This window comes from Staurois parvus, unplaced genomic scaffold (genome assembly GCF_062004578.1).
Source record: "Staurois parvus isolate SC_StPar_1 unplaced genomic scaffold, SC_StPar_1.0 ptg001088l, whole genome shotgun sequence".
NCBI lineage: Eukaryota > Metazoa > Chordata > Amphibia > Anura > Ranidae > Staurois > Staurois parvus.
In genome coordinates this window covers 1-23,899 of record NW_028318884.1, presented here as the reverse complement: position 1 = coordinate 23,899, position 23,899 = coordinate 1, and the positions used below count along the sequence as shown (strand labels likewise).

Sequence of the window (23,899 nt, the reverse complement as noted above, 5' to 3'; positions counted from 1 at the left end):
CTCCTTATGTATTATACATGGAGATCATATCCCCCCCTTATGTATTATACATGGAGATCATATCCCCCCCTTATGTATTATACATGGAGATCATATCCCCCCCTTATGTATTATACATGGAGATCATATCCCCCCTTATGTATTATACATGGAGATCATATCCCCCCTTATGTATTATACATGGAGATCATATCCCCCCCTTATGTATTATACATGGAGATCATACCCCCCCTTATGTATTATACATGGAGATCATATCACCCCTTATGTATTATACATGGAGATCATATCCCCCCTTATGTATTATACATGGAGATCATATCCCCCCTTATGTATTATACATGGAGATCATATCCCCCTTATGTATTATACATGGAGATCATATCCCCCCTTATGTATTATACATGGAGATCATATCCCCCCCTTATGTATTATACATGGAGATCATATCCCCCCTTATGTATTATACATGGAGATCATATCCCCCCCCTTATGTATTATACATGGAGATCATATCCCCCTTATGTATTATACATGGAGATCATATCCCCCTTATGTATTATACATGGAGATCATATCCCCCCTTATGTATTATACATGGAGATCATATCCCCCTTATGTATTATACATGGAGATCTTATCCCCCCTTATGTATTATACATGGAGATCATATCCCCCCTTATGTATTATACATGGAGATCATATCCCCCCCCTTATGTATTATACATGGAGATCATATCCCCCCTTATGTATTATGCATGGAGATCATATCCCCCCTTATGTATTATACATGGAGATCATATCCCCCTTATGTATTATACATGGAGATCATATTCCCCCTTATGTATTATACATGGTGATCATATTCCCCCTTATGTATTATACATGGAGATCATATCCCCCTTATGTATTATACATGGAGATCATATCCCCCCTTATGTATTATACATGGAGATCATATCCCCCCTTATGTATTATACATGGAGATCATATCCCCCCTTATGTATTATACATGGAGATCATATCCCCCCTTATGTATTATACATGGAGATCATATCCCCCCTTATGTATTATACATGGAGATCATATCCCCCCTTATGTATTATACATGGAGATCATATCCCCCCTTATGTATTATACATGGAGATCATATCCCCCCCTTATGTATTATACATGGAGATCATATCCCCCCTTATGTATTATACATGGAGATCATATCCCCCCCTTATGTATTATACATGGAGATCATATCCCCCCTTATGTATTATACATGGAGATCATATCCCCCCTTATGTATTATACATGGAGATCATATCCCCCCTTATGTATTATACATGGAGATCATATCCCCCCTTATGTATTATACATGGAGATCATATCCCCCCTTATGTATTATACATGGAGATCATATCCCCCCTTAATCTCCTCTTCTCAGTAGAGAATACATTCAGTTCCTCTAATCTTTCCTCATAGCTGATCTCCTCCATGTCTCGTATCAGTTTGGTTGCCCTTCTCTGTACTTCCTCCAGTTCCCCAATGTTCTTTTTGTGAATTGGAGCCCAAAACTGAACTGCATATTCCAGATGAGGTCTTACTAATGATTTCTATAGAATGTGGGGAATCGTTCACTAGAGAAAGGGCTAAGCATAACACCCTTCATTACCAGAGTCCCTGTCACCTTTGCCATGTCACCTACTTCCTGGCTGGTTGGCTGCTTAAGCATTTGACACAAGTACGGTAATCATTAGTAAGGACAATATGGCCTCCTCAGGACAGCTTCCCCGCTCATTAAACCTCTGTACTGTATCTTCTCCCCCCTTTCCCGTCTTCTGTTGTAAGCCCTTTGGTTTGCCACGCATGCACCTCTTTAGTGACTTCAGCTGAGGCAGATTAGATGAACAATAATAGTTCTTTGACTGAAGTAAAAGGTAACAAATAAACGGTTCTTTTTCAGCACACAATCCTGTACAATGTTCTCTAAGTGTCCTTTAGTTTTGCCCCATGAGGTAGTCACACCTGTAACAGGTGAGAAAAGTCCATTAAATCCATAAGAGTCCTTAGAAAAGGCAAGAGTCCATACCTGGTACCTAGAAGTCCATGTAATCCATTCCCATTGGAAACCCAACTGGGTTACCACAAGGGGGTCAAAAAGCAGAGTAACAGCTACATCCTGAACAGTCCAACTACCCTCCTGGGGTTGCTCACAACTATTTATATGGTTTGACCTGCAGGGGGCAGTACTCTTCCTGAAAAGTGTCAAGCATTGTTAAGCCTTGCTTTTCAGGATTAACACACAACGATTCCACAACACAACATACAGTTTTCTTACAGAAGTGCAATTAAAGCAACCAAACCCATCAGAATATAACCGGCAAGAAAAAAAATGGAGATACGGAACACCTGTGCACACGTTGACCTTAAACCTGGCACTTTGCTAGAGGAAATATGAGCAGAGATCTTGTTTGTAGCTGTGAAGTCTGCCCCTTCCTGCCCCTTCCTGCCCCTTCCTACCCTCACTAACCTCACTACTGGCTTACAGTATGATGGGACCAATAGGGAGCCGGTGGAATAATTCAGAGGAACCCCGGAGTGCTTTGGCTTCTATGACAACATGTAAGTTGGATGGCTTCCACAAATGTAAATGCTGATTCTGGGTTCAATGATGGCTATTCAACCTACCCCCCGTTAGCGCAGGATGTCATGGCAATGCCACCTGGAGGTAATTCGTAGCAGGGATGGACTGACCATTCATGCACTCTGGCACTGCTCGAGAGCCCCGGGTCAGTAGGGGGCCCCATGAAATACCCCTGATACCTTTTTATAGGCTTTTTTGGGTGTGCTTTGAATGTGGGCAAGGACACAGGGGCCCCATGATTCCCTATTGCCCCGGGGGCCCCATAAGTTGTCAGTCCGCCCCTGATTCGTAGCATTGGCCTGGGTTCAAAGCACAATAATGCAGGACAGGGGGAGCAGTACCAAAGCCTACTCATTGCAACCTACACTACCGTAGGTATGAAAGCTTTGGGATGGGTGTTGAGAAGCATCCAGTATGGAATTTCATGACACTTGAGAGTTTATGGGCAGAGCCTCCCTCTGACGTCATCGTGCTGTCAGCCATCTTGGATACGGTTCATGTGAATGCTTTTAATTGTTCTTCAGCTTGTAAGTAGGATCATATTTGTGCAAATAAAGAAGTGTTTGCTCCGAATTGCACTATGAGGCATGTCTTTCCTTCCATGACCTTGTCCGGCACTACACTTTGAGTTTACATTTGAGTTGGAGTTTGGGAAGTTCCATGCTTTGGGGCGTGATATGGGAAGCCTGCCAGGGCTCTACATTATAAAGCTGGTTGAGACCCCATTCCTGGTAAGTCCCCATTCGTTACTTTGGTGGTGGGGTGCACTCTGGTGACCAGTTGAAGCGTTTATCTGCATTTACAGCATTGTCTACAATAACACCATCCATTGTGGCATTTTCTTCTCATACTTATGGGCTATGGTTTATGTCTATATGGACGTTTTATTATGTAGAGGAAGGGTTACTATAGAGGGAGAGTTACTATAGAGGGAGAGTTACTATAGAGGGAGAGTTACTATAGAGGGAGGGTTACTATAGAGGGAGGGTTACTATAGAGGGAGAGTTACTATAGAGGGAGGGTTACTATAGAGGGAGGGTTACTATAGAGGGAGGGTTACTATAGAGGAAGGGTTACCATAGAGGAAGAGTTACCATAGAGGAAGAGTTACCATAGAGGAAGAGTTACCATAGAGGAAGAGTTACTATAGAGGAAGGGTTACTATAGAGGAAGGGTTACTATAGAGGAAGGGTTACTATAGAGGAAGGGTTACTATAGAGGAAGAGTTACTATAGAGGAAGGGTTACTATAGAGGAAGAGTTACTATAGAGGAAGGGTTACTATAGAGGAAGAGTTACTATAGAGGAAGAGTTACTATAGAGGAGGAGTTACTATAGAGGAAGAGTTACTATAGAGGTAGGGTTACTATAGAGGAAGGGTTACTATAGAGGAAGGGTTACTATAGAGGAAGAGTTACTATAGAGGAAGAGTTACTATAGAGGAGGAGTTACTATAGAGGAAGAGTTACTATAGAGGTAGGGTTACTATAGAGGAAGAGTTACTATAGAGGGAGGGTTACCATAGAGGAAGAGTTACCATAGAGGAAGAGTTACCATAGAGGAAGAGTTACTATAGAGGAAGGGTTACTATAGAGGAAGGGTTACTATAGAGGAAGAGTTACTATAGAGGAAGGGTTACTATAGAGGAAGAGTTACTATAGAGGAAGGGTTACTATAGAGGAAGAGTTACTATAGAGGAAGGGTTACTATAGAGGAAGAGTTACTATAGAGGGAGGGTTACCATAGAGGAAGAGTTACCATAGAGGAAGAGTTACTATAGAGGAAGGGTTACTATAGAGGAAGGGTTACTATAGAGGAAGGGTTACTATAGAGGAAGGGTTACTATAGAGGAAGGGTTACTATAGAGGAAGGGTTACTATAGAGGAAGGGTTACTATAGAGGAAGGGTTACTATAGAGGAAGGGTTACTATAGAGGAAGAGTTACTATAGAGGAAGGGTTACTATAGAGGAAGGGTTACTATAGAGGAAGGGTTACTATAGAGGAAGGGTTACTATAGAGGAAGATTACTATAGAGGAAGAGTTACTATAGAGGGAGAGTTACTCTACCAACATGTGATACTTGAAGGATCTATGTGGCCACTCTTCCTCACGTTTGGCCATCTCGGGTATTATGTACAGAAGAAGATAAGAAGAATATTATAGAAGAGAAAACAGATTTAAATATCAAACTTCCATTTCCCTCCCCCCACCTAAACTTCATGAAGGGGCGATGGGTGTTCCTGCTGGCTCCATGAAGTAGGTAGACTTGTGTTTTGTGAATAATGAATTGTTTTGGAACCGATTTCCATGAAATAACAAGTGTTTTATGTGGGGATTCTGTTCTCCTGCATTATAAATGTTCTTAAAAGTTCACATCAACAAGTTAAATGTTGAAAGGGAAACCAAATTGCTCCTCTAGAGCTGGAGCGAGGCTTTTAGTGAGGCTGAATAAATGACTGTCATGGTAACCATTCAAAACCTGCATTTTTCCAAAGAGCCCATTAAGCTTCACCATCCATATCTCGGTGGCGGTGTCAGCTGCTTATGGGGGGGGGGGGGGGGAGGGGCTCCCATTTGGCTCACATCTTATTTTACTAGACTCTGTTAGAGGACCGGATGCTGCTGCACAATAATGAATGCATTGGAACCACCTCGGGGATCCACACAACACACTCCATGTGAGGCAATGAACCTGTCAGTTCCAACACAGTCCTGTCATCAGGTTATAGTCAGGTGTCAGCTAACAACCCAACCATCAGATTATCTCCCTGTATACACCTAGACCGGTCTGTATATACTGCTGGAGGAACAACCTACCGCTGGAGGAACAACCTACCGCTGGAGGAACAACCTACTGCTGCAGGAATAACCTACCGCTGGAGGAAAAAACCTACCGCTGGAGGAACAACCTACTGCTGGAAGAACAACCTACTGCTGGAAGAACAACCTTCTGCATGAAGAACAACCTTCTGCAGGAAGAACAACCCACTGCTGGAAGAACAACCTACTGCTGGAAGAACAACCCACTGCTGGAATAACAACCTACTGCTGGAATAACAACCTACTCCTGGAAGAACAACCTACTGATGGAAGAACAACCTACTGCTGGAAGAACAACCTACTGCTGGAAGAACAACCTTCTGCATGAAGAACAACCTACTGCTGGAAGAACAACCTACTGCTGGAAGAACAACCTACTCCTGGAAGAACAACCTACTCCTGGAAGAACAACCTACTGATGGAAGAACAACCCACTGATGGAAGAACAACCCACTGATGGAAGAACAACCTACTGCTGGAAGAACAACCTACTGCTGGAAGCACAACCCATTGCGGCAGATGATTTCAGCACTTTCCCATATTCCTAGGCTGGCTCTGCTGAACTGATGGCTTCCAATAACACAGCACTGGGTTTTAAGTCTCAACAGAACTATTGGTCTACCTGGAACCAAAGTGCTACATTTCACACTGGTGACCCAGGCATTGGGGATATGGCACTACGGTACCAAAGTACATAATTACACACAAGGTTGTAGTTACGTAGTTGGTTGAATAAAGACACCGATCCTTCCAGTTCCAGCTGGGTGAGTTGTGTCACTGCCCATTCCCATATCCCTGTACATTGTGTTCACTCCCCGCTGACACCACCAACTGTGGAAGGGAGTTCTACATCCTTATTGCTCTAGCAGTGAAGAACGTCTTACATACAGTATAAGACTGAAACATTTGTCATCCAACTTCATTGTGTGGCCACAAGTCTTCTTTAATGACCTTGGATTAAAAAGTTTCCTCCCAATTCTGGAGTCCCCATTTATATATTGTGCTGATATCACCTCTTAAGTGTCTCTTCTCCAGGGAAAATAAGTTTAATGTTTGTAATCATTCCTCCATCCCCCATAACTGAGCTCCTCCATCCCCCATAACTGAGCTCCTCCATCCCCCATAACTGAGCTCCTCCATCCCCCATAACTGAGCTCCTCCATTCCCCATAACTGAGCTCCTCCATCCCCCATAACTGAGATCCTCCATCCCCCATAACTGAGATCCTCCCTCCCCTATAACTGAGCTCCTCCATTCCCCATAACTTAGCTCCTCCATCCCCCATAACTGAGCTCCTCCATCCACCATAACTGAGCTCCTCCATCCACCATAACTGAGCTCCTCCATTCCCCATAACTGAGCCCTTCTATCCCCCATAACTGAGCTCCTCCATTCCCCATAACGGAGCCCTTCTATCCCCCATAACTGAGCTACTCCATCAACCATAAATGAGCTCCTTTATCCCCCAAAACTGAGCTCCTCCATCCCCTATAACTGAGCCCCTCCATCCCCCATAACTGAGCCCCTCCATCCCCTATAACTGAGCTCCTCCATCCCCTATAACTGAGCTCCTCCATCCCCTATAACTGAGCTCCTCCATCCCCTATAACTGAGCTCCTCCATCCCCTATAACTGAGCTCCTCCATCCCCCATAAATTAGCTCCTCCAACCCCCATAACTGAGCTCCTCCATCCCCTATAACTGAGCTCCTCCATCCTCCATAAATGAGCTCCTCCATCCCTCATAACTGAGCTCCTCCATCCTCCATAACTGAGCTCCTGCATCCACCATAACTTTTTGAATTTATGTACACTGAGCCTCATAACTGAGGCCCTCTATTCCCCATAACTGAGCTTCTCCATCCCCCCATAACGGAGTTCCTCCATCCCTCATAACTGAGGCCCTCCCAAACACCATAACTGAGCTCCTCCATCCCCCATAACTGAGCTCTTCCATCCCCCATAACCTAGCTTCTCCATCCCCCATCACAGAGGTCCTTCATCCCCCATAACAGAGCTCCTCCATCCCCCCTAACTGAGCCCCTCCATCCCCCATAACTGAGCTTCTCCATCCCCATAACAGCAGTCCCCCATCCCCCATAACTGAGGTCCTCCATCCCCCATAACTGAAGTCCCATGTCAAAAAGGTTGAGAAAGGCTGGTATAGAGAGATGACATCACAGATACCTTCGGTGTTATTACAAGTTACAGAAATCCCAAAATCTTCCTGTTTAGTTGTTTATAGACGTGTCACCAACGTTACACTCAGACTGTCCCAGGTCTCCATTCCTGACATTTGCAGATGTAACACGGCGGTAATTCTATTCATACAATCTAGGCTACATGGGGGGCGTCGCGGTATAAATACAACTTTATGACCAGAATTGTTCTGGGTTTCCTATTACAGAACCTCCTCGGGAATGCTCAGGAATTTCCCTGTAGACCTTCCACTGAATCCAGAACTATTAATCACTCGGAACGTCCTGGCCGTGTCCTATATGTGGAGGAATATTTCCACATTTCCCTTCATTTCTATATACAGTCAGACGACCTTTTACAGAGTTTTAGTGGAATGAAAAGAACTTCTCTGTATTATAATAGATGTGAAATCTCTGATATCTGTCTCTTCCAGTCTTCTTTCCACAATCAGAATTTTCTCCAATTTTTGTGCATTTCACAATCACCTCCCATCCTCATGATTTGTGCAACCCAACTGCTATATTCACATTTCCTATTCTGTCCCATTCCCACCCTCACTGGGGGGGCAAGGGGGCGACTTGCAAATTGATGTCCCATTTCCTCTGCCTCGAAATACATTGCACACATTTTCTGTCCTTAAAGGGGTTGTAAAGCCTTCCAAACCAGTGAAATGACTGGGCTCAGGCAGGGGCGGACTGACAACTCATGGGGCCCCCGGGCAATAGGGGATCATGGGGCCCCGTGTCCTTGCCCAAACTAAAAAAGCCTATGCAAAAGGTACCAGGGGCATCTCATGGGGTCCTCTACTGACCCCGGGCCCTCGGGCAGTGCCCGAGTTTCCAAATGGTCAGTCCACCCCTGGTCTCAGGTGATACACATAGATGAAACAAATTCTCCTACAAAAGTTGTACCTGTTTATCTGAAGCCCTCTCTGCTCTATATTCAAAGCCCAGCATTTACACAGCTTTTCTGAGCTCTGGAAAGCAAGGGATCTCATAAAGTTACCCTGATACCCTGAGGAAGTCACGTGATCATGATGCAACGCGTCGGTACGTCAGTTCCAGTGACTCACTTCCGGTTGGACGCCATTTTGGGCTGGTTATGAAGATCCATGCAGTACACCCATACTAAGTGGTGGCAATGCTTTTTTAATCATTATCTCAATGTGAGTGGGCAATTTTACTTTATTCCTTGACGTTTAACCTCCCTGATTATGTCCATATTTCTGTACATTTTTTTGCATGGAAATATGTATTTTTTTTATTGTAGGCTATAATTCTTAGGAATAACTCCCTGAAATCTGTCCGGACAAGAGTCTAGTAAACATCCCGGGGAGGATAAAATTTGAAACACGAAATCATAAATTATAATTTAATAAATAATCATAAAAAATAATAATATAATAATAATAAATGTAATTCAATAATATAATCAAACCAAAAACACTGAAATGTGAAATAGAGCGCCAAGTTCTCCCATCACTGAGCTCAGTCGCAGAATCGTTTTCAGTGTCTGATGAGGAATTTCCCCCACCAATCATTATCACTCAATTCTGCAAGTGGTTCTGATTTACTATCGCTGTTCTCTAGCCGGTCTAAAACCACGTCTGACCTAAAGGGACGCTTTTTGGACGCCATGGACGTTTCTCAGTTTCCAGGCAGAAAGGGCGGTAAAAATGCAGGCAGGGCGCCGGACAAAGCACTCGGGACACAATGTATCTGAAATGGTTGGATACAGGAATGTTATACTATGTGATTTTAGTGTATTTAGTGAATGTCACTTTTTGTCATTTTAAAATTTCCCGCCAGTTCCGTCCCCCGTACGTCCCGACGTCGCAGGGAACAGAACCCGGAAGACAGATGCCGGCATCGGCCGGATTACATTACAGGGGACACTGCAGGGGGGACATCGCGGGAGCGCAGGACAAGGTAAGTGATCGAGGGATCGCGGAGCAGCACCACATGGTAAGTCCGAGTGTAGCTCGGGGGGGGGTCACCGCTTGTGGTGCTGAAGCTTTACCCCGAGCTACACTCGGGAATACCACCAGGGGGGTTAATAAACATATTACACTATGGAGGATGTTCTTTGCTTATGTTTTTGACGGCTCTGATGGGAATGTGACCTGAGAGTATTATTGGGAAGGATCCCATACAACACCTTTACCTGGACGAGGCCTGTTCTCTGGGATCGTGGTGAGATTTATAAGGCGAGATGGTCCTTGTGGTCATTGTTTGGAGGTGAGAGGGCATTTCTGCTATTTTACAAGTTCTAAATGTGTGCATGAAACGCAATGGCTCGTGCACATAATGGAGGTTGGATGGTGGAGGTTGGAGGGCAGAGCTTGGAGGGCTGAGTGTGGATGATGGAGGGTGGAGGGCAGAGGTCAGAAGGTGGAGGTTGAAGGGTGGAGGTAGAAGGGAAGAGGTTGCAGGGTGGAACTTGGAGGTTAGAGGGCAGAGTTTGGAGGACAGAGGGTCAAGGTTGGAGGGCAGAGATTGGAAGGTAGAGGTTGAAGGACAGAAGTTGGAGAGTGAAGGTTGGAGGGTGAAGATTGGAGGGCAGAGGTTGGAAGGTGGCAGTTGTAGGGCGGAGGTTGAAGGGTGGAGGTTGGAGGTGGAGGGCAGAGGTTGAAGGGTGAGGGTTGGAGGGTGGAGAGCAGAGGTTGGAAGATGGATGTTGGAGGAGGGTAGGGCAGAGGTTGCAAAGTGGAGGTTGAAGGGCAGATGTTGGAAGGTGTAGGTTGAAGGGCAAAGGTTGAAGGGTATAGGTTGGAGGGTAGAGGTTGGAGGTGGAGGGCAGAGGTTGAAGGGTGGAGAGTGGAGGGTGAAGGGTGGAGGGCAGAGATTGGAGGGCAAATGTTGAAAGATATAGGTTGAAGGGCGAAGGTTGAAGGGTGGAGGTTGGAGGGTGGAGGTTAAAGGGCGGAGGTTGGAGGGTGGAGGTTGAAGGGTGGAGGGCCGAGGTTGAAGGGTGGAGGGCAGAGGTTTGAAGGTGAATGCTGAAGGGTGGAGGTTGGTGGTTGTAGGCTGGAGGTTGGAGAGTGGAGGTTGAAGGGCGGAAGGCGGAGTTTGAAGGGTGGAGAGCAGAGGTTGTAGGCTGGAGGTTGGAGAGTGGAGTTTGAAGGGTGGAGGGCGGAGTTTGAAGGGTGGAGAGCAGAGGTTGTAGGCTGGGGTTGGAGAGTGGAGGTTGAAGGGTGGAGGACGGAGTTTGAAAAGTGGAGAGCGGAGGTTGGAGGCTGGAGATTGGAGGTTGAAGGGAGGAGGGAAGAGGTTGTAGGCTGAGGTTGGAGAGCGGAGGTTGAAGGGTGGAGAACAGAGGTTGTAGGCTGGAGGTTGGAGAGTGGAGGTTGGAGGGCGGAGGTTGAAGGGTGGAGATTGAAGGGAGGAGGGAAGAGGTTGTAGGCTGGGATTGGAGAGCGGAGGTTGAAGGGTGGAGAACAGAGGTTGTAGGCTGGAGGTTGGAGAGTGGAGGTTGGAGGGCAGAGGTTGAAGGGTGGAGATTGAAGGGAGGAGGGAAGAGGTTGTAGGCTGGGGTTGGAGAGCGGAGGTTGAAGGGTGGAGGGCGGAGTGTGAAGGGTGGAGAGCAGAGGTTGTAGGCTGAAGGTTGGAGAGTGGAGTTTGAAGGGTGGAGGGCAGAGGTTGGAAGGTGAGGGTTGAAGAGCGGAGGTTGGGGATTTGTCATTTGGATGTCCAAAATAGTTTGTCTGCTGTTATCTATTGCTCATCCATCTTGTTTAGGGTGGGAACAGGGGCGGACTGACCATTTGGAAACGTGGGCACTGCCCGAGGGCCCGGTGTCAGTAGGGGGCCCCATGATATGCCCCTGGTAACTTTTTCATAGGATTTTTTGAGCTTGGGCAAGGACACAGGGGACCCATGATCCCCTATTGAGGGCCTGGGGTCAGTAGGGGGCCCCATGAGATGCCCCTGGTACCTTTTTCATAGGCTTTTTGAGTTTGGGCAAGGACACAGGGGCCCCATGATCCCCTATTGCCCGGGGGCCCCATGAGTTGTCAGTCGGCCCCTGGGTGGGAACTTCTTCAGTTACAACCCTTCCCCCCTCAGAGAAGTCCATGCCCACCATTCCTGCAGGTACAACTTATCATTGTCTCAGACATCACTAAATTCAACACTCTATAGAATTGCTGAACATATCTCTGTGACAGGGAAGGGTGAGTTCGGTGATATTACTGGGCCTCCTGCTTAACGTTCAATATTTGTGTAATATGTAACATTATAGCACAGTCTGTATATATAGTATTTGTGATATTGTACCACCGATTGGTCAGTTTGCCCTCAGAGTTGTCATCTTCTTCTATTCTATGCAGGTTTTGTATTGCTGATGCTCAGTACCCTCCTTCATTTACATATGTGGTTCCATACTAAGAAACAGAAACATCATCTCCCACCTGGAGTATTGTATTCCATACTGTGACCACTACACTGGAAGTCCATCACTCAGCTATACATCTGTATCTTCCTTTAATAAAGCCTCTGAATTATTCCAGTGATTGATCTCCATTGTTTCCAGTATTAAAGTGGAATTAAAGGCAAAATGTTTTTTTTCCCAATTTTGGATAGAATATGGGAAAGTTTTAACACTTGTTTACTTTTTTTTTTGTTTGCTGTCTGTGTCCCCATGGGGGGGAAATTCCTCTTCCCTTCCTGTCCCATAGCCAAAACAGGAAGTGAGAGGAAATCCCTTCAAAGTGACGGAATCCCTGGTTGTCACCAGAACTAGTGTCCCCAGAACTAGTGTCCCCATGAGAAGATTTCTAGGGGCAACCCAAATTTTGGAATTTTCCTTTACTTTCAGTTTCAGTGATAACAATAAACAGGACAAATAGAGAGGGCGAATCTCCCCAACCGGGACACAGAAAGCAATAAAAGCTGACAGGGGATCTAAATCTAAAATTTTGCCTTTAGGCTCCATTCACACTTGTGCGACTCCAAAAGTTGCACGATTTCCAGTAAGACCTTGGAGTGCGACTTTGAGCCAACTTTACACTCTCTGGCGCTAAGCCGGATCAAAACAGTTCAGGAGCCTTTTCAAAGTCACTGCGACTTTAAGTTGCATATATCCAAATGGGCGCCATTGAAAAAAATGGTCTGCGACTTGCCATGCGATTTTATGTGTCCAAAGTGGCATGACAAGATGCACAAGAGCAAGGGCGGACTGACAACTCATGGGGCCCCCGGGCAATAGGGGATCATGGTGCCCCTGTGTCCTTGCCCAAACTCAAAAAAGCCTATGAAAAAGGTACCAGGGGCATCTCAGGAAGCTCCCTACTGACCCCAGGCCCTCAATAGGGGATCATGGGGCCCCTGTGTCCTTGCCCAAACTCAAAAAAGCCTATGAAAAAGGTACCAGGGGCACCTCAGGAAGCTCCCTACTGACCCCAGGCCCTCAATAGGGGATCATGGGGCCCCTGTGTCCTTGCTCAAGCTCACAAAAGCCTATGAAAAAGGTACCAGGGGCATCTCAGGAAGCTCCCTACTGACCCCAGGCCCTCAATAGGGGATCATGGGGCCCCTGTGTCCTTGCCCAAACTCAAAAAAGCCTATGAAAAAGGTACCAGGGGCATCTCAGGAAGCCCCCTACTGACCCCGGGCCCTCAATAGGGGATCATGGGGCCCCTGTGTCCTTGCTCAAGCTCACAAAAGGCTATGAAAAAGGTACCAGGGGCATATCATGGGGCCCCCTACTGACCCCGGGCCCTCAATAGGGGATCATGGGGCCCCTGTGTCTTTGCTCAAGCTCACAAAAGCCTATGAAAAAGGTACCAGGGGCATCTCATGGGGCCCCCTACTGACCCCGGGCTCTCGGGCAGTGCCCAAGTTTCCAAATGGTCAGTCCGCCCCTGCACAAGTGTGAATGGGGCTTTAGTTATACTTTAAACTCAAACTTCTGGTCCCCACCACCAAGGTCCAGGGTAACTCTACATCCACCTCATCCTTTGTCTTCTCTCAGATCAAACAAACACACCCTACAACCTCATAGAGAATATCAGAGAGAGCAAATCAAAGAAATATCCTGAACTTTAAAAAAAAAAAAAATGTTCAAAAGAAATTTCAAGTTCTGCCATCAGCAGATCGGTCAGGTGATACAAAGTATAATTCTACTTTATTAGCAGAAGAAAATCTGTTTCCTAAATCCAAACAAACCGAGCTTCAAGAACACGATCAGTCAACATTAATGAAAGTGAATACCTAATACATGATCGATACCTTTCAATAATTTTCGGGATGAGAAAGTAATAAAAAGTTTTTGAAGTCCAAAAGTAAAGATCCTGGGAAGAGGTGGAGAGGCGCTAAGAAGCCTGCCCTATAAACTGTTACATTGATGAATCATTAATAACGTCTTATAGCATCGTGTTGGCTTTCAGCTACATAAATGTCAAGTTTCAGTAAAGTGAAGCGATCGGCGCCGTTCATCAATACGTCTGACCGCTCGCTGTCAGCACTTTCATATCACAGATATTTGTCATACTGAGAACCAATAGAAAGTGGACTGAGATGTTAATGTAAACTTGCAGTATATATGCAGATAAAGTGAAGGCTTGGTTGGGCAGCACAGAGGCTAAATGGTTGGCACTTCCACCTGGCAGTACTGGGGTCATTGGTTTGAATCCCAACCATGGCACCACCTGCCTGGTGTTTGCATGTTCTCCCTGTGACTGTGTGGGTTTCCTCCCACACCCCAAAGACATGCTGGTAGGTGAATTGGCTCCTGTCTAAATTGTCCCTAGTACAGTTGTGTTGAAAATACTAGCCGTCAGACATCACTAACCGGATCAATCACTGTTTTTGGTAGAAATTATATTTCTACATGGCAAATAATTTCCTAGCAGGTGTAGCAGAGTCATAGAAATCCAACAGACCCAACAGTCATGACATGCATGCTGCTGATTCTGTGTCATTGAATCACTCATTGAAAGGGGCGTGTTCACAATAATAGCCGTGTGGAGTTCTATTAGTGACGTCATTCATTCTTTGATAAACAGGTGGCAATGATTGCCCTTATTTAAGGAAGGAAGGCAGCAAATGTTGGACATGCTGGTTACAGTGCATTTCTCTCTGAAATTCTGAGGAAAATGGGTGGTTCCAGACATTGTTCAGAAGAACAGCGTACCTTGATTAAAAAGTTGATTGGAGAGGAGAAAACATATAAAGAAGTGCAGAAAATGATTGGCTGCTCAGCTAAAATGATCGCAAATGCTTTAAAATGGCAACCAAAACCTGAAAGACGCGGAAGAAAGCGAAAAACTACCATTGGAATGGATAGAAGAATAGCCAAAATGGGGCGGACTCAGCCAACAATCAGCTCCAGGAAGATGAAAGAAGGTGTGACGTTCCCTGTGAGGACTCAGCCAACAATCAGCTCCAGGAAGATGAAAGAAGGTGTGACGTTCCCTGTGAGGACTGTTACAATTAGAAGACGCCGATGTGAAGCCAAGCTATCTGCAAGAAGTCCCCGCAAAGTCCCACTGTTGGAAAAAAGACGTGTGCTGAAGAGGTTACAATCTGCCAAAGAGCACATTGACCGGCCTAAAGAGAAATGGGGCAACATTTTGTGGACTGATGGAAGTAAGATTGTTCTTTTTGGGTCTAGTGGGCGGAGACAGTTTGTCAGACGACCCCAAACACTGAATTCAAGCCACAGTACACTGTGAAGACCGTGAAGCATGGTGGTGCAAGCATCATGATATGGGGATGTTTCTCATACTACGGTGTTGGGCCTATTTATCGCATACCAGGGATCATGGATCAGTTTGAATCCATCAGAATACTTGAAGAGGTCATGCTGCCTTATGCTGAAGAGGAAATGCCCTTGAAATGGGGGTTCCAACAAGACAACCACCCCAAACACACCAGTAAACGTGCAACATCTTGGTTCCAGACCAACAAGATGGACGTTATGGAGTGGCCGGCCCAATCCCCGGATCTTCATCCAATAGAAAACTTGTGGGGTGACATCAAAAATGCCATTTCTGAGGCCAAACCAAGAAATAGAGAAGAACTGTGGAATGTGGTCCAATCATCCTGGGCTGGAATACCTGATCACAGGGGCCAGAAGTTGGGGGACTCCATGCAACACAGATGTACAGCAGTTCTCAGAAACAGTGCGACTACAACCAAATATTCATGAAGTCATTCAAAGGAAAGCAAAATCTTCAAACATTTCTCAGTTTATACAGTATATATGTAAAGCGCTGCGTAAATTGATGGCGCTATACAAGTACCTGTAATTATTATTATTATTATTATTATACAGTATTTATATAGCAATAATAATAATCTGATTCTGCACTTCCATATAAGTAGAAGGGAAGGCAAAACCTGCTGGGAGCAAATCAGATGCAGGTCAGAAGAAAGTCAACTGCAGGACAAATATACCCATCAATGGGCTCTGAATGAGCTCATACTGGTGGTAAACCAATACAGGGCCCAAAGGCCAACAACACAAGCCCTAGCAATGCAGCCACATGATGCAGTTCTACTACACAGTGTGCTGCCTCGGAGGACTTCTGCAAAATCTGACTCAGTCTGGAATGTATCAACAAGACCCATTGGCCATTCTTACAATCCCCTACAGGCTCTTGGATGTCCATCATACTGCAAGACGTTACGACCATTCACCCTTCAGATAACTTTCTGAATAGAACTGTAAATGAACACAACAGTCCATCTTGAATGAAGTCCACAGACTACCTTCCCATAAACTCGTCTCTTCAGCCCGGTATAGGTATAGTGCCACAGCTCCCACCCCCCCTATTTCCTAGTGATCTGGGAGCCCCCTTTTCTGATCTGTTTGTAACCAAGAAGGATTCCCAAAGTCTCCCACGGTATGCTTCCTGTTGTCACATATTTATTTCACATAAAAGAAAACAAATGTATCAAAGTCAAATCTATCTTCAGAGAGGTTCATCATGGCCACCAGACAGATACAAAGCTGTCTTAGGGAGGTTGAACCTTCTTGGTGATACATTATTGGAGGGCTGTAAAACACAGAAATACAGGATTCAGGAAGAAGACATGCCCATTTCACATGTGAGGCGCTCTGTGAAATCTGGGTTACATATAATTTACAACAGAAACCAAAATAATCACCAAAAAATGAGGTCGTCAAGCATACCAACACCAGCAATATGTTTTTTGGAAGTCATCAACACAGCAATAGAAGAATAGGGGATCCCCCAACTATAGAGACTTAGGGGGCAATATAATTTATATTAAATAAACCTTTACTACAGCACCCCCCCCCCCAACACACACACTTCATTCCCCTTCTACCCCCCTCCTCTCACATAATCAAATATTTGCATTTATTTCATTTTCAAATACTTTTTTGGGGAAACACATCCCCAGACTTCCTTGTTTCTCACATAGGCGAGAATGACGTATTTATTTCCTGCAGCCTCCTGAGATAACCAAATCATGCATCCCAGGGAGCCATGGGGCACTCATCCATTGGGTACACATTCATGATGTAACCATTCATGGGGTACTCATCCATTGGGTACACATTCATGATGTACCCATTCATGGGGTACTCATCCATTGGTACACATTCATGGGGTACTCATCAATTGGATACTCATTCATTGGGTACACATTCATGGGGTACTCATCTATTGGGTACACATTCATGGAGTACTCATCCATCAGGTACCCATTCATGGGGTACTCATCCATCAGGTACCCATTCATGGGGTACTCATTCATTGGGTACACATTCATGGGGTACTCATCTATTGGGTACACATTCATGGGGTGCTCATCTATTGGGTACACATTCATGGGGTACTCATCTATTGGGTACACATTCATGGGGTGCTCATCTATTGGGTACACATTCATGGGGTACTCATCAATTGGGTACACTTCATGGGGTACTCATCCATTGGGTACCCATTCATGGGGTAATCATTCATCAGGTGCCCAATCACTGGGAACTCATTAATCAGGTACCCATTCTTGGGGTACTCATCCATTGGTTACCCATTCACGGGGTACTCATCCATGGGGCACGCTACTGCACAAGCATTGTGCCATATCATCAGGCAGGCTGGGTGTCTTCCTGGTTTTTGAGGTCATCTCACTGATGATGCGGCACATGCATTCCATCATGGGGGGGGGCTGCATGAACCCAGAAGAGACATCATAAGATAGCAGGATGAGACTGGGTGTGAGCAGTGGATCCCTACAGAACACCAATGGATCACTGGGTGTGCCATTATATTTTTTTGTTCAGAGTCCAGCTATAGCTTTCAGGTTGGGAGAGATATAGGAAGGGGGAAGGCGGTTAGGTAATGAAGTTTCTCTCTTTAGTACATCGCAATGTTTCCTGCATTAGCCGCTCACTGAATGATTTTACTCATTGTAGAAGATTGCTCTCGAATGACGTCTATATAATGCCCCAACATCAGACGTGCCGTCATGTCTGTCTAAACTCAGCAAGTTCTCAGTACAAACCTCAGCTGTGGGGACTCCCTCTGGCGGTCGGCAGTGCAGGACAATCATTCCTTCGATGGGGACTTCTTTTCCTTGTGGATCTTGCTCAAAATTTTTCCTCAAGTCTGCAGAGATAAAAAGAAGAAATGAACAGCCTTGTTCTGGATGAGATGGAAACAAGTTGGTCAAGGAAAAAACCCAAGTGGACCTTCAACCGAAAACTAAAGATCCCCTCAACTTCTATCTGAATGGGGAAGGGGGGGACCCCTCCCACTTGGTCAATCCTTGGCTAGGTGAGGATGACATCTCCTTGTCTGGTTCCCCATCCATAGCCTCCTGGGATAATGTTAGACATCCTAGGAAGGCTGCAGGACAGGTCTCCCTACACCCCTCAGTCAGGGGCATGGACAATGGGTAGCCGGATGTGAGTCAGAAGGAAGTCACATCTGGTGCCCAAATCCACAATGGCAGCGCCAGAGATCCCTGAGAAGAATCAGCTGTAGGGAGGACAGTGCTGGACCCCTCAGTCTGTTTCTTAAAAGTCAACAAAACAATCAATCAACCTTTGATCCTCATGCTGCTATCATTAGTGGATATATAGGAAGGGAGATTATATTTACTTGTTTGAAACTTTCTTTTTTACATTTCTTCAGCTGACCAAAATGATGTCACACACCCTAGGAGTCTTCATGGGAGGAGGGGCACATCCTCTTGCCTGCATGTCTTAGCTAAGGGCAGATGGATTTGAGGAAGTAAATGCTACATGAACCATCTTCCCTCATTCATGGATGGATAGGGGAGTGGAAGGATGGATGGATGGAAACATGGATGAATGCGGGAATGGAAAGATGGATGGATTAAGACATGGATGGAGACATGGATGGATGGGGAAGTGGATGGATGGATGGAGACATGGATGGATGGATTAATGAATGGATGGATGGGGGAGTGGAAGGATGGATGGAGACATGGATGGATGGGGGAGTGGAAGGATGGATAGATGGAGATGTGGATGGATGGATGGATGGAGCATGGATGGATGGAGACATGCATGGATGGGGGAGTGGAAGGATGGATGGATGTGGACATGGATAGATGAGGGAGTGGATGGACGGATGGAGTCATGGATGGATGAATGGAGACATGGATGGATGGAGACATGCATGGATGGGGGAATGGATGGATGGATACATGGATGGATAGGGGAGTGGAAGGATGGATGGAGACATGGATGGATGAGGGAGTGGATGGCTGGAGACATGGATAGATGAGGGAGTGGATGGATGGAGACATGGATAGATGAGGGAGTGGATGGATGGAGACATGGATAGATGAGGGAGTGGATGGATGGAGACATGGATAGATGAGGGAGTGGATGGACGGATGGAGACATGGATAGATGAGGGAGGGAAGGATGTATGGAGACATGGATGGATGGATGGAGACATGCATGGATGGGGGAATGGATGGAGACATGGATGGATGGGGGAGTGGAAGGATGGATGGAGACATGGATGGATGAGGGAGTGGATGGACGGATGGAGACATGGATAGATGAGGGAGGGAAGGATGTATGGAGACATGGATGGATGGATGGAGACATGCATGGATGGGGGAATGGATGGAGACATGGATGGATGGGGGAGTGGAAGGATGGATGGATGGATGAATGGGGACATGGATAGATGAGGGAGTGAATGGACGGATGGAGACATGGATAGATGAGGGAGTGGATGGACGGATGGAGACATGGATGGATGGAGGAGTGGATGGATGGATGGAGACATGGATGGATGGAGACATGGATGGATGAATGGGGACATGGATAGATGAGGGAGTGGATGGACGGATGGAGACATGGATGGATGGAGGAGTGGATGGATGGATGGATGGAGACATGGATGGATGGAGGAGTGGATGGATGGATGAATGGAGACATGGATGGATGGATGGATGTGGACATGGATAGATGAGGGAGTGGATGGACGGATGGAGACATGGATGGATGGAGGAGTGGATAGATGTATGAATGGAGACATGGATGGATGGATGGATGGATGTGGACATGGATAGATGAGGGAGTGGATGGACGTATGCAGTCATGGATGGATGAATGGAGACATGGATGGATGGAGACATGAATGGATGGGGGAATGGATGGATAGGGGAGTGGAAGGATGGATGGAGACATGGATGGATGAATGGGGACATGGATAGATGAGGGAGTGGATGGATGGATGGAGGAGTGGATGGATGGAGACATGGATGGATGGAGGAGTTTGCTTTGAATAATAAAAATGAATCCAATCGTATGTTCAGCTTGCGGTGCTCAGATCCAGTTTATCTGACTTTATCTGGTAATCCGGCTGATGCCACACAGTAGCACCCACTTTCGGGTGATTGGTTTGCCCTTTTAAAGATATCCTGCCACAAACTTAAAAACACGTAAAGGATCAACAAACACGATGGGGGAGATTTACTAAAACCGGGGAGTGCAAAATCTGGTGCAGCTGTGTAACCAATCAGGTTCCAGGTTTTACTGTCAAAGCTTGGTTGAACAAGCTGAAGGTAGAAGCCGATTGGCTCCCGCGTAAAGCTGCCCCGGATTCTGAGTGCTCCAGTTTTAGTAAATCAACCCCGAGGTATTTTAATTGGTTCCCTTCAGTGTGTTTCTGTAGGTAGGCTGCATATATAAACGTGTTCAGTGCAATCCTCCTCTCAGTCCCCAGTGCTGCCAGGCATGGTGGTTGATTGCACCTGGCGGTATCAACCCAGAAGTTCAAACTCAGTTCTAGGTGGAGTGACCCTTTAAATCCACACATCACACACTCGGCACTAAGTATTTGCTGTCTCCAATCTCCTAAAATAGAATTTTTCAGTGAAATATTTTCAGGGTCCATCAAGTCAGAAAACAATCTTGTGTGTTCTCTGTCGGGAGAAGAATCCAGAAAGTATGTGGCCCCCCGGAGCTCCCGGCCTCGTCTCTGATAGAAAGGCAATGGAGCAGCAAGCAGCGGCCACAACGCAAAGCACCCAAGTGAGCCAAAAATTAATGTTCGGTCCGCATGGGACTCGGGATTATCCCGTCTTAAGGAGAAATGTTCCGGGTGGCATCTGGAGATGCGGCATCCTCTAATGGGAAATCGGAGTCCTGGGAGGACAGTAATAGGAGGTTAGAAGACTTTTTTCAGGTGATCTGTTATTTCATCTTCCCAACAGAGACACGGCGAAGATTGACTGGAGTCTGCAAAGCCCACCAGAGGAACCGGGAATTAATACCGAGGGGACGCTCCGCAAAACATTCACCATAGAGATTAGAGAATAAATAGGGGAGCAACATGTGGTGGGGGGTCAGCCTGAAATACTGGGGGGGGCCACACTGAGTCCTGTCACTATTATTTCAGGTATTTATATAGTTCTGACAGTTTACATCGATCGGCCATAACATTCTGACCACTGACAGGTAATTACATTGATTATCTGGGTACAATGACATCTGTAAGTGGGCGGGGTATATTAGGCAGCGAGTGAACATGTTGTCTCTGAAGTTGATGTGTTGAAAGCAGAAAAAATGGACAAGTGTAAGGATTGGAGGGACTTTGACAAGGACCAAATTGTAATGTCTAGACGACTGGGTCAGAGGAACTACAAAACTGCAGCTGCATTGTGGGATGTTCCCGGTCTGCAGTGGTCAGGAATGACCAAATTTTGTCCAAGGAAGGAGAACCAGCCAACTAGTGACAGGGTCATGGGGAGGCCAAGGCTTCTTGACGGAGGTGGGGGAAGCCTCATTGATGGAGGTAGAGAGGCAAGGCTCCTTGACAAAGGTGGGGGGAAGCCTCATTGATGGAGGTAGAGAGGGAAGGCTCCTTGACAAAGGTGGGGGGAAGCCTCATTGATGGAGGTAGAGAGGGAAGGCTCCTTGACGGAGGTGGGGGGAAGCCTCATTGATGGAGGTAGAGAGGGAAGGCTCCTTGACAAAGGTGGGGGGAAGCCTCATTGATGGAGGTAGAGAGGGAAGGCTCCTTGACGGAGGTGGGGGAAGCCTCATTGATGGAGGTAGAGAGGCAAGGCTCCTTGACAAAGGTGGGGGGAAGCCTCATTGATGGAGGTAGAGAGGGAAGGCTCCTTGACGGAGGTGGGGGAAGCCTCATTGATGGAGGTAGAGAGGCAAGGCTCCTTGACAAAGGTGGGGGGAAGCCTCATTGATGGAGGTAGAGAGGGAAGGCTCCTTGACGGAGGTGGGGGGAAGCCTCATTGATGGAGGTAGAGAGGGAAGGCTCATTGAAGGAGGTGTGTGTGGAGGGGGCTCATTGACGGAGGTGGGGAGGGCTCATTAATGCATTAATGGAGATGGGGAGGGAGGCTCATTAACATAGGTGGGAAGGGGAAGGCACATTGATAGAGGTGGGGAGAGAAGGCTCATTGATGGAGGTGGGGAGAGGGCAGGCTCATTGATGGAGGCGGGAGGGAAGGCTCATTGATGAAGGTGAGGAGGGAAGGATAATTGATGGAGGTGGGGAGGGAAGGATTACTGATGGAGGTGGGGGGGGGGGGGGTAGAAAAGGCTCACTGATGTAGGTGAGGAGGAAAGGCTCACTGATGGAGATGGGGGAGGGGGGCGGGAAGGCTCACTGATGGAGATGGGGGAGGGGGGCGGGAAGGCTCACTGATGGAGATGGGGAGGGAAGGCTCATTGATGGAGGTGGGCAGGGAAGGCTCGTTGATGGAGGTGGGGTTGACCCAGGTAGGCCGATCCAATAGAAGAGCTCCTTGAGCTACAAATGCTGAAAAAGTGAATGCTGGTTGTAATAGAAAGGTGTCAGAATACACAGAGCATCACAGTTTGTTGAGTATGGGGCTGTGTAGCTGCAGACCGGTCAGGGTGCCCATGCTAACCTGTGTCCATAGGCAAAAGTTTCTACAATAGGAACAAGGGCATCAGAACTGGACCAATGGAAGAACGTGGCCACTCTGATTAATTCAAAAATGGTTTGAGTAACACAATGAGTTTGAGGTGTTGATTTGGCCTCCAAATTCTCCAGATCCCAATTTAATCAAGCATGTGCTGGAAAAACAAGTCTAGTCCATGACTTGGTACCAGATACCACAGCATACCCTGAGAGGTCTAGTGGAGTCCATGCTTCGACGGATCTGGGCTGTTGTGGAGGAAAAAAATGGGACCTACTCAGTATTAGGTGAGTGGTCATAATGTTCTGGGTGATTGGTGTATATGACTCATTCATATCAGTCTGCCCTCAAGGAGCCTACATTGTACAATCTTAGGTCCCTTCCTCCCATGCAAACACATACTAGGGCCAATTCTTACCCACACAAACACATGAAGAACATGAATGCTCCATGCAGATAATGTCCTGGTTGGGTTTCAAACCAAGGACCCCAGTGCGACAAGACGAAACCAATGGCCCTAGAAGTGGGTCGGCACACGACTGAAGCATGATAGTGCGGCATTTAAAGGGTTAAATCAGGTGGTATGGAGGCAACACATCAAATGCGCTCTGAAAAGTGTCCAGTGTGGCATGGCATGTTCTCATGAGTCCTGAGTGAGGATGAACCTTCCAGGATGCAATCTCTCACCCTCCCCCGCCTGTATACTGACCACGTCAACCACTCACTACGATGTGTCAGATTTAGGGATGCCCCAATACGTAATTGATGGTCACGTTGGGTTGGGCTCCCTTTGGTCATCACCCAGAGTTCAGGAGGCGAGGGATATATATATATATATATGGAGTGATGACGCTTCTCTACACGTCTGATGGTCAATGACA

The 23,899-nt window shown here is 46.5% G+C and overlaps 1 protein-coding gene across 1 annotated transcript in view; it reads right to left on the bottom strand.

Moving 5' to 3' along the window:
- Window positions 1-18,232, bottom strand: part of LOC149440414 (netrin receptor UNC5D-like) — a gene marked incomplete at its 5' end in the record, with an annotated part of 288,486 nt that extends 270,254 nt beyond the window's left edge. Inside the window, one exon of the mRNA XM_089658665.1 lies at window positions 18,129-18,232. Coding sequence (XP_089514791.1) covers window positions 18,129-18,232 — 104 coding nt within the window. The remainder of the gene's footprint in view (window positions 1-18,128) is intronic.
- Window positions 18,233-23,899: the final 5,667 nt, after the last annotated feature.